The sequence below is a fragment of the Sesamum indicum genome, linkage group LG3 (genome assembly GCF_000512975.1).
Source record: "Sesamum indicum cultivar Zhongzhi No. 13 linkage group LG3, S_indicum_v1.0, whole genome shotgun sequence".
NCBI lineage: Eukaryota > Viridiplantae > Streptophyta > Magnoliopsida > Lamiales > Pedaliaceae > Sesamum > Sesamum indicum.
Window position 1 is genome coordinate 9,639,801 of NC_026147.1, and position 10,858 is coordinate 9,650,658.

Consider the following 10,858-nt stretch of genomic DNA (forward strand, 5'->3'; position numbering starts at 1 on the left):
ATTATGTGTTGGAGGGAAGTCAAGGAACACCCTTTGCAGGTTTCTGGCTCTTATCCGAAAAAAACGCTAGCTAATAAATGGGTTGAGCTTGTGTGTGTTTCTGCACATAAATGAACAGTGCTTTTAATGCCGAGGATTTTGTAATACTGATGATGATTCTCTTTTCATTTTCTTTTACTGTTCTCAATCCTGCAAGGTGGATATTACTATGGAAAGATAAAGTTCCCACCGGAATACCCATTTAAACCTCCAGGAATCAGGTATTTTTACATCTTGTCACAAATCGCATTAACAAACGCCAGTCATAATTTTAAGGATTTGTGATTCGGGCATTTATGAGCAGATTCTTGATCTAAAATCTTTTTACCTCTGTAGCATGACTACTCCAAATGGACGCTTTATGACACAAAAGAAGATATGCCTGTCCATGAGTGATTGTAAGTTGTTTGGGTTAGATTCAGTTTCTTGTATTTTCCTAATGATTTCTCATCTCGCACTACTTCTGTTCTCCAGTTCATCCAGAGAGTTGGAACCCAATGTGGTCCGTGTCCAGGTAACATGTGGGGAAAATATTTCTATTCCTTTCTTTTCTTACCAATTTAAGTTTTTTTCTAATTTATCCCATTTGCATGCAGCATACTCACTGGGCTCCTTTCATTCATGGTGAGTTGTTTGCTAATGTTAGAGTGAGGATAGGTTTTAGTTTGCTTTCTCCTTTTGGTATTGCAATGCTTTTATCCATATACGAAATAGTTTCCTTATTCCAAAGTTCTCTAAAAAACCAATTGATCCTTCTGGTTGCTTTTCAGATGGACAATAGTCCTACCACAGGCAGTGTCTCAACTACAGAAGAAGAGAAACAAAGGCTTGCAAAGGCTTCTCTGGCTTTTAACTGTAAAATGTAAGTTTCTTGTTTTGTTTATAGAATCACTGCATAAGCTGCCCCTTCATTTCTTTTATGATAATGATAAAGTCAGTTAAGTTGCATTGTTCAAGCAATACATGAAATAGAATAACAATGCAATTACCTCAATTTTTTGTTTCAATAAAACTCAACTAATGCGTTGCTTTAACTTTGATTTTCGTGGATATGAGGCTCACATTTTTTCTCTGTTCACAACAGCCCAACCTTCAGGAAATTGTTTCCAGAATACGTAGAGAAATATGAAGAACAGCTAGCAGCTGAGCAATCCATAGATCATGCAACACAAGAATCTATTCAGGATGAAAATTCTGGGCCTACTTTAAAAAGACGTGGAGCTAAAGAGGAGCTGAAAAATATGCATGTCGCGAAGGAGTTGAATAACCAGCAGAGGCGGCGGTCTTTTCCTACCTGGTTGCTGATGTTGCTAGTTTTCATTTTTGCTGCTGTAATGGCCCTGCCTCTGCTTCAAATTTGATACATAACGATAATGGAAGGGGAATGTTAAGTGTCCAGGTCCTACATTTCTTGATGTCCCAGAATTCTTTAATGTACCAAACAGGACTTGTATAGTGGTTGTGCTAATGAAAGAAGTGTGTTGAGTAACCATCTGATGTCATCGTCTCAGTGCTGCCATTAAGTTTATAATTGCACGTCCGTGTATCATTAAATTCTGATGCATCAACAGGTGGAGAAATGTGCTCCCTCTTGTCCAGTTTTACTTGATTTGGATATAGCCTATGAAGTGTTGTGCTTTTTAAACCTAAATCAAATGAACTGGCTTCCAAACTCAGTATAAATCATAAAAGACACCTGAGAGGTTTTTAAGAGGCGTTGGACTGTTTTCCATTATTAGGATGCATCCTCCCTTGCACGTTATAAATTTGAGGATTGTTTCTAATTTCGAGCATCAGCAACGGCATCAATCCTCTTCTCCATCAAACCTCATCAGTTCCCCCTATCACCTTTGAGATGGTCCTTCGACTCTCGGCCAACTCCAATACTTGTCTGTACCCGGCAACAGCCGAAATGGCGCTCAGGCATCGCCAGTCCACAGCAGAAGAATGGTGATGGGCTTGCACCTTTGTTTGCCCTTAACATCTATGGTCTGTACTTATGTTTTTGTTGTTTGTTTTTACAACAATCGTACACCACCTGGGAAATTCACTTGCTTTGTTAGGATGGCAGCAAGAATAGTGTCAGACTTTTCGGTTGCCAAAACTCACCTCCTTTGTTCTCAAGAAACTGGAAAATCGTCGAAATCTCCCCAACAAGATTCTCCAATTTTTCTCATATCCCAAAAAAAGAAAGAAAGAAAAAATTGAAAAAGTTGGTGGAAAGCTGTTTATACCTTTGGTTTAAATCAACTTCATTTAAACAGTTAAAATTAATAGTTGTAAAACAAACACTATTTCAATTTATTTTCAATAATAAGTTAATAAACATTTATTTTAAACACTTGCAAAGCGTACTTATTAAATCTAATTTCCCCATGTCCTTTTCCAAACAAACACTAGTGATAACTTTCACTACCCAAAGAAAGAAGCAAATAAATCTGTGAATTTATTGTAAAGATTATTATTGTTATTTTGCACGCTCTGCAAAAAAGTCAAAGAACCAACTTATAAGTTGGCTATGCATTCTTTGTGGTTTCCATAGATAACTTGCCAAGAGGCAACTACTTGTGGGTTTTATGTTAACTTTTTTTATTTACTCATGATGATGTGAGTCGTTTCTTGTATATTCTTAAAGGATGGCTACGTCTACAATGTTCTCAAGATGTCAGACAGTGGATTATTGCAACTATGAGTTTGATTATCAGGCAGGTATTACACAGTTATGTTTTGTTTTCTAGCTTCCAAGGAACTTAATTTCTCTATTTTTGCGTTGTCAGGGGACACAGATTTTGGCTCTTAAGTAAATGTTCAAAAGTACTTAACGTTTTCAGTTCTTGTTGTTTATTCCCTTGTAAACTGTGTGTTCATAGTTTACTGGTTGATTAAACACCCCAACTCATTCCAGTTCTGGGAAGAAGCAAGAAAGAATGCATGCCTGGGAAACTTACATACTGCACGACTTGAAGCAGCAGGAAAGAAACAGTTTGATTTGGAGAAAAAGAACAGGAAATCATGGAAAGGCTCATTGTTTTCCTGGTTGGAGACAGACAAGAAACATAAATCGACCAAGCAACCAACGAAGGGATCCACCGTTCCTAAGCCAAGGCGTCAACATTTTCCGGGTCCAGTCCAGGGCCAGGGAGCTGTAGGTGGCATTATGACTGCCAGAGCCCAGAGGGCAGCATCTGGCCCCCTAATCAGTCTCTTCAGTTCAACAAAGAGGGCAGACGAGTATGAGGTGCCCTATATGTGTCTTGGCCAGCAGCTTAATAGTCCTCAGAAGTTTCATTCTTATGGGCCTGTTTACTTGGTAAAGTAGCAGCAAATCAAAAGTAAACCTCTTTAGTGTCTTGTTTACGGAGTTTTATGCTAATCAATAGCACGATTAATGAATGTCGGTCGGATAAGTGTGAATCCTTGTTTTGGTGGGACAAGGCAGCTGCTAGATATTGTCTGTCCATCTGTGTAAAACTACATATGATTTGCTTGAAGTTGGCTAAACATGGCAGTCGAGACTGATTGATGCACTTTAATGAACAAGAAAATTGTTCCATGTATAAGGACTGAATTATTTCGACATAATGCTTGGATATTTCCAGCTTCCTGAATGAGAAATGAGAGAGGAAATAGAGCGTCTGCATGAGCTCAAGTCTCAATCAGATGATTTTTCTCATAAATTCCACCATAAGTACACTATGTCTCCTGAGAATCAAATCAAGCACAAAAAGAAAGAAAAAAACCACATTGGATTATCCAAAACAGCCAAAGAACCATACGTCAATAACTCTAGAGAAAGATACGGCTTCTCATTGTCACAGTTCTGCAACACATAATAGCTACTGTGTGGACGAATTCGCTGAATCTTTCTTGTCTAACACTCTTCTGTGAGAGAAGATGGTAACATTCACTTCCACAAACAGAGAAGCAAAACCTATATTTATACACGAAACAGCATATTCAATTTCCATGCTGTATGAAACAGGTTTTCTAAACAAGAACCAATTTTTCTGTCTAAAACAGGACTCAAAAGATACAGGTAGCACGCGGCTACCTTTCATCTTAATCAAGAATTAAAGAACCTTGAACAAATAAACACGATTAACGGACATTTTAATCATCTTCAGGTCTACCAATAAGTGGACGTTCAGTTCCACTCTGAATGCAGCCAAATCTTATGTGAACTGGAAGAGTTCATCAAAGCCAAATGGCCAAACTGACAAAAAACCATTAATTCTGATGACCTGCAACTTGCACGTCAATCCCTTGGATCCAACCAACGAACAAAATTAGCATTCCTTCCATCAATGCATAGAAAGAAGGAATCAACTTTGGCCTCTACCTCCTTGTTCAAGATCCAAATTTCTTGGGCTTGAAGGATTAACTCTTCTATTACCACTCAAAAGCCTCTTTAATGACCTGAGTCTTGTGGGCACTGGAGATTTCTGTTCTTCTTCTTCATTGATCTGTCTTGGTATATCAATCACCGACATCCCATCAGGCCTACCGCTTGTTGAACCCATCGATGATGATGATGATGATGATGATGAACTTGATGGTTCTGCAATAGCATTACCTTGATGATTTCCCTCTACACAAGGACCAAGAGTGCTAACTTGAATCTCATTGCCCCAAATCAACACATTGGTTGGAAAATTTGGAGCCTCTGTCGAGAAAGCATCAACACCTGAATTCTCCCCTATAGGAGCTTGAAGTATAGTCTCCAATGTCGATTCAGCGGCAGAATTCGACTGACTCTGATTTGCCACAGGATTTCTACAAAGAGGGCAAGTAGAATGTGACTGGAACCACATGTCGATGCAATCAACATGAAACCCATGATTGCACTTGGGCAAAAGTCTGGCCTTTTCACCTTCAGAAACCTCGCACAAACAAACTGCACACTCTAATCCATCTCTGAACTCTTTAGGATCAAAGACTATAACAGGAATGGTTTTGAGAACAGAAGGGTCAAGGCCGTGGCGCAAGGCTGATACAACCACAATTTCTTGGTGGCCCGCCGCGAAATCAAAGCGGCGGCGGCGCCTTGTGGAGGTGGTCGCGGTATTTTCTTGGCGGCGGTACCAGAACCATTTGGCATAGAGGTGAAGGCAAAAGACAAAGAACACAACAAAGAAGAGGAGGACAATTGCCACCACCATTATCTTCCCCGTCAGCTCAATCACTCCGGTGTTTCCAAGTCTTGCACCGCCATTACCTGAGTCTCCCATTTCCTCAGATCAAAACACTAGCTGTCAATTGCCTAGCTCTGAAAACAGAATCCCGGAAGGATTTCTTGAAATACAGAAAAATATACAGCTGATAGATTCCAGAAAACTGCAATCTTGAACAGCTGAGCAAAGTATATATTAGAGTTCCAATACAAACAATATATTTAAAGCAAAAGCAAGACAAGATTTTGAGGTGAAATTTCAGAATTTGACAACATCACAGAGTGCATCCCACGTTTGAGGCATGTGGGAGTGGGGAGATTTTCTTAAAATTATCTGGTTCTTGAAATTCGAAGAAAATCTTGAGGTTTCAAGCAAAACCCAAGAAAGGATTCATCTTTATCTGGGCTACAACAATGAGAAGAAACAAGGGAGGCAGCAAAAGAGAAGATGAAGATCAAGTTTGAATTCAAATTATCCAATAGAATCTCTTTTTTTGTATTTAAACAAAAAAAGAGCTGGTGTATTTATACATATATTAAAAGGAGAAGTTGGAATAAAAAATGAAGGTGAAGAAGAAGATGATGAGGTATTGGTCTAGCACTAGGAGAGGTGGGAGAAAGCGACACTAAAAAGAAGAAATGTAATGGTGTGAAGAGAGCAGTCAGCGGCAGAGATGAGGGGAAAAATGAAGGGAGCACGGCGCCGTATTAAATGGAGGATTGAGAAGATAGATAGAAGAATCAACTGAGCGTGGCTTCCAATCCAATGGTGAATGGTGAATGGTGAATGGTGAATGGTGATGACCACTGTCCTCCTAACTCCCTCTTCACTATTGTTTATTTACCATAATCAAATATTGATTAATAATATGTTAAGAAACATTTGGGTACGTAAATATCACTTATATCTTAATTGCCCAGAGAGAGTGTGGGCCACAATATTTATTGGTTAGAGAGTGTTGTGGAGTTGTAATCATAAATCATTCCCTTCCCCCCAACACAACTCATTATTCTGCCTTCCCAAACCCACACCCACACCCACACCCACTTCATTCTTTTTCTTTTTTTTTATTATTATTATTTGCTTTTCTACTAATTTCATCATTTATGACAATTAATTACACTAGATTACATATAATTAATCAAAGATTTGCTACCATAATTGGGTTTCTTCAAATATGAACCTTTTTGCAATATAAGCACTACTTATATGATTATACATCATATATTTAATCAATTTTGATATTACTGATAATGTAATAGAATTTCTATTTTTTTTTTTGTTTTGTCGGAAATTGAAGGTTAGTTTAGGAAAAAGATGAAGAATAATGATTTAAAATTTGAAAAGTTGAAATATAATAAATTTGTGCACCGGAATAGATTGAGAGAAATAAGGTCAAAAAGGGGTGCGGCTCTATAAATAATTAAACCTTATTAGCCCAACAAAATGATGAATTTGAAATGATTTTATCGCCTAATTACTACCACCTCTCATTATGCCACTAATTATTTTTAATTTCAAATTTGAATTTCCCTTGCTTTTTATCTTCATTCCTATCTAATAACTCGTAGGGTTAAAATCGGTCTAATCGAAACATTCAGTTCGATTTTTTTTTATTAAAAAAAAATTAATTTTTTGTTCATTTTCTTTTCACTGTTCGGTGATCGAACCAAACTGAAAACCAAAATTTTTTTATATATATTTTATTTTTATAAATTATATTAAATATTATATATTTTACTTTTAACTTTTAACTCACACTCTCTCTTCTTCTAACTCGTTTGTTCCTCAATTTTCAATTCTTCATTATTCAAATATTTACAATATGATACTTTACTATTTTGGTTTATATTATCTAATAAAAAGCTTAATCACTAATTTACTACATTTTAATATTTTTTTAAAATAAATATTTAATATAATCATATGAACTTGATCATTACAAATTTATGATTGAGAAAATTCATTTATTCACTATCTATTAGAGTTATTAGTCAACATCTCATATTTTAGTTTTAGATGATATTAAAAATTAAAATACAGTATTTTAGTTTATATTATCTAAAAATAAACTTAATCACTATTTCAGCAATTTAGTATATTTTGATATTATTTAAAAAATAAATATTTAATATTATACATATGAATTTTATCGTTATAATTTTTAATATTCACTAAAATAAAATAGTGTTTAAAATTCACCACAAGGCATAATTTGACTTGTTAGTTAATATATCATATTTTAGTTTTAGATGATATTAAAATATGATACTTTAGTTTGTATTATCAAAAAAACAAGCTTAATAAATAATTTATTTTTTTGTAAATAAATATAATTAAATTATAGATTAATAATGTATATAAATAAATATATTAGTTATCTATGTATTTATTAAATAAATCAATCAATCAAAATTAAAATTAGAACTGAGTCAATTGATATTTGATAACTTTCTCCAGCACTAGCAGTGAGCTCTAATTTTAATTTAAATTTGCATTTTGATTTTGAATTAAATTAAATGAACGGATTGCTATTATATTCTTTTAATTTAAAATTTTGAATTGTATTTATAAATTATATATTTTATTTTTTAAATTTTGATATTTTTATGCAGGTATTTTTGGATAAAATTGAAAAAATATTAAAATTATTTATATATATATTTTAAAAAACCAAATCGAATCGATTTTGAATTTTTTAAAAATAATTAATCCAACTGAATACCCCTAATAAATTGGGGAATGAAGAGTGATCCAATTGCAAGCCGAATTACAAACTCTTTAGATAAAATAATTTGTTTATCTTATATTCAATCAACTTAAATAAGCGTTAACATCCACATGCTTTATTACAATGGTCAAGTAATTTATAGAATATTATGAAATGGCAATTTCTGAAAATTTACGATCCAAAGTTGTAAGACATTCTATGTTGGGGGATTAAAAGTGCAATTTTGTGTCATATGCCTATCTTTATCCACCGGCGCTGGCTCTTGACACACAAAAACAGTGGCTGTGTGGCTCCTGCTGTCCCAAATCCTTCCGACGCTGATTATAACAGTTCAACAGGAACCCCTTACTCCTCTGATTTTCATTGCGCTTAATTTCAAAGATGTACAAAGTATAGCAGAGAAGGAATTAGCTTAGTCGGGTTCATGGAATTTCTACTGAAGGCGGGCCACCAATAATTTTATCTCAACAGCGTGCTCTGGAGTTCCGACTTGATGAGCTCCCCATGCCTTTATTAGGTAAAGCAAGAGGAGAATCTTATGTTTCTCTTCCTAATATTTTCTTTTGAAGTTCTTCGATTTGGTGAAATTTTCGTAACTTGATTGGGTTGTTTCTTTCCGGTTGTGCTTTTTGCAGCTTACTTTTTCTTTTGATTTAATGTTGTGTTTGCATGTTGAGATAAGTGAATTGGAGTCTCTTTTCAATTTTGTGTTTGCATGTTGAGATAAGTGAATTGGAGTCCTTTTCTATTGTGAATCTGGAAGATTGTATTCAAGCTATCCACCGTTATGTTTCTCCTGCAGATATTGCTATTTCACAGCCTTGTTCTTGTTTCGGCAACAATGTATTAGCATTTAGGTCCGAAGCCCGCTTTCGTAATAAGCTCGTAGTACGATATGATAAGGGATTGGGATTGGCGTCTACATTTTCTTGGAGAACTTTTTGTATCACAAAAAAAGTGAGTACAAACTTTAACTTGGGGAGAACTGAGGTATGGCGGGGGGGACTGATGATAAAATCGGTTGCTACCCTGGAAGTTACTGGTGTGATGGGGAAAAGTGGAGGGATAAGAGGGTATCAGAATGTGTTGACAATGGATGTTGATTCAGTAAGGCCAATTTCCTCTGACTTTAAGTCGCAATCATCAAGTGAAGACTCAATGGAAGTAGATGAGAGGGAGAAGTTGAGACGGATGAGGATTTCCAAAGCGAACAAAGGAAACACGCCTTGGAACAAAGGGAAAAAGCACAGCCCAGGTAATTTAATGCTTTGCATTTTGAAATGATCTGAACTGATTACGTATACTTTTGAGCTTTAATTGGATCCAGCAATGTCTCAAACGTATTAATTATGTACAGAAACCTTACAGCGGATTAAAGAGAGAACCAGGCTGGCAATGCAAGATCCTAAGGTGATGTCATGTAAGAAGCTAAGGATAGTATTGTAAAAAACAAGTGTTTGAGATTGTTGTGATTATTCTCAGTGATCTGGAACATAATATCAATTCATAATTCTATCGATGTAGCTGTTCTGGAACATACTGCTGCTGATATTTCTGTCTAACCAAGTATTCTAGTTTCTTTCTATAAACCAATCATGTTGCAGTGTACTAGTTCGCATACTTATTTCTTGACTCACTATTTATGTGAAACATGCACACTGCTTTACATCTTCTTCTGGATTCTGGTTTTTTTTTTTTTTTTTTGGGGGGGGGGGGGTTGTGAACTTGTATGCTCTTGATACTGTTTGATGCTACAGCTCTGCAGTTCGTCCAACTAACTTTCTAAACTATGAGAAGACAAATATATGATTTAGTTAGAACCAGGCCTGGCAGCTGATTTTAATTGGGTTTCCGTCAGAATATCCTTGAGAGACATTGTTGCATGCTCATATTGCATCAGCTAAGTTGGATCAAGGGCTTTGATCCTTTATTCTTTTCTCTTGCATCGATGAGTTCAGCAATTTTTTTTATGTAATTCTGGTCATGAGTTAAGTTGTCAGTACATTAAATTTATTGATTTCCGCTTGTCAATATCACCTAGCTGCAATATTTTCTTTTTGATATCGTGAAAAGGCACTAATGATTTTAAACCACACAGGTCAAGATGAAGCTAGTTAACCTGGGGCATGCCCAAAGGTAGGTTAACTCTTTCTGTGTGCTTTTTGGTGAGCATCTGCCATTTATAGGACTGGTTTTCTGCTCAATGCCAACTTTGGGCGTAAGAAGTATATCTAGAAATGCTTATGCTCACGTAGGATGCATGATACTGATTCAGTTTCTGGATGTAGCTGAGGTCAGTGAAGAATTGTTAATATGTTGTGATCCTGCAAGTAATTCATGGAAATAACTAGAGGCCAGACCTGAGACTTTAAGTGTTCTGTTACCACCTTTTTCGTGTCAACAGTTTACCATTGCTTTTGATAGATCTGTCAAAACTTTTCATTCTTTTCTATGACGTCACACTTATTAGAGTCGGTATTATTGTAAACTTGTTCTCACCGATAATATTGTGAATATCCATTGATTTAATATGTTCTGTATGCTCATGTATCCCCAATAAAGCTGCACCACTTCTCAAATGAATACGATGGTTGTTACTGATTTTGGGGTATATCATTTTCCAGAACAGGGGAAAGATCCACAAATTATGCATTCTGATTAGTATGGATAAAAATTGATGCTGTTCATCTTTGGTTTAGTGAATGGACCACTTAAGGGCATGTCCACTTTATTCTTTTGCCTACTTTTCAGTGAAGAAACAAGGATAAAAATTGGTGTTGGTGTCCGTCTGGGGTGGGAAAGACGCCGTGAGAAATTGATGCTCCAGGAGACTTGCCACTATGAGTGGCAGAATCTAATTGCTGTGGCTGCCCGGAAAGGTCTTCTAGGTGAGGAAGAATTGCATTGGGATTCACAA

At 35.9% G+C, this 10,858-nt stretch overlaps 4 protein-coding genes across 5 annotated transcripts in view; 3 read left to right on the forward strand and 1 right to left on the reverse strand.

Moving 5' to 3' along the window:
* The window catches only part of LOC105157886 (probable ubiquitin-conjugating enzyme E2 33), a 4,468-nt gene extending 2,849 nt beyond the window's left edge, over nt 1–1,619 (forward strand). The window contains exons 4-10 of the mRNA XM_011074401.2: nt 1–39; nt 197–260; nt 376–437; nt 514–553; nt 636–663; nt 810–901; nt 1,124–1,619. Of these exons, the coding sequence (XP_011072703.1) occupies nt 1–39; nt 197–260; nt 376–437; nt 514–553; nt 636–663; nt 810–901; nt 1,124–1,400 (602 nt within the window). The 3' untranslated portion in view covers nt 1,401–1,619. The remainder of the gene's footprint in view (nt 40–196; nt 261–375; nt 438–513; nt 554–635; nt 664–809; nt 902–1,123) is intronic.
* Nucleotides 2,581–4,425, forward strand: LOC110011677. 2 transcript variants are annotated; one of them, XM_020692278.1, is made up of 2 exons: nt 2,581–2,748; nt 2,910–4,425. In XM_020692278.1, exons 1-2 carry the CDS (start codon nt 2,676–2,678, stop codon nt 3,356–3,358), a joined length of 522 nt encoding a protein of 173 aa, XP_020547937.1. In that variant the 5' UTR covers nt 2,581–2,675; the 3' UTR covers nt 3,359–4,425. The 2 variants fall into 2 exon arrangements, with proteins under 2 accessions (XP_020547937.1, XP_020547938.1); XM_020692279.1 differs by having other exon boundaries at nt 2,945–4,425.
* On the reverse strand, nt 3,827–6,038 carry LOC105157887 (RING-H2 finger protein ATL3). The gene has a single exon (XM_011074402.2). It carries the CDS (start codon nt 5,265–5,267, stop codon nt 4,362–4,364), a length of 906 nt encoding a protein of 301 aa, XP_011072704.1. The 5' UTR covers nt 5,268–6,038; the 3' UTR covers nt 3,827–4,361.
* Nucleotides 8,198–10,855, forward strand: LOC105157889 (the record flags this gene model as incomplete). The annotated part of the gene is given in 5 exon segments (XM_011074405.2): nt 8,198–8,458; nt 8,744–9,196; nt 9,299–9,351; nt 10,040–10,077; nt 10,693–10,855. Coding segments are annotated over 5 exon segments (720 nt in total), but the record flags the coding sequence as incomplete, so codon positions are not given.

What these genes read in the sequence shown, in the direction of transcription:
- LOC110011677 (XM_020692278.1), top strand. Translation starts at nt 2,676, where the DNA reads ATGGCTACGTCTACAATGTTCTCAAGATGTCAGACAGTGGATTATTGC. An exon ending in TGAGTTTGATTATCAGGCAG is followed by an intron (nt 2,749 to 2,909) that starts GTATTACACAGT and finishes GTGTGTTCATAG; the next exon opens with TTTACTGGTTGATTAAACAC.
- LOC105157887 (XM_011074402.2), bottom strand. Translation starts at nt 5,267, where the DNA reads ATGGGAGACTCAGGTAATGGCGGTGCAAGACTTGGAAACACCGGAGTG.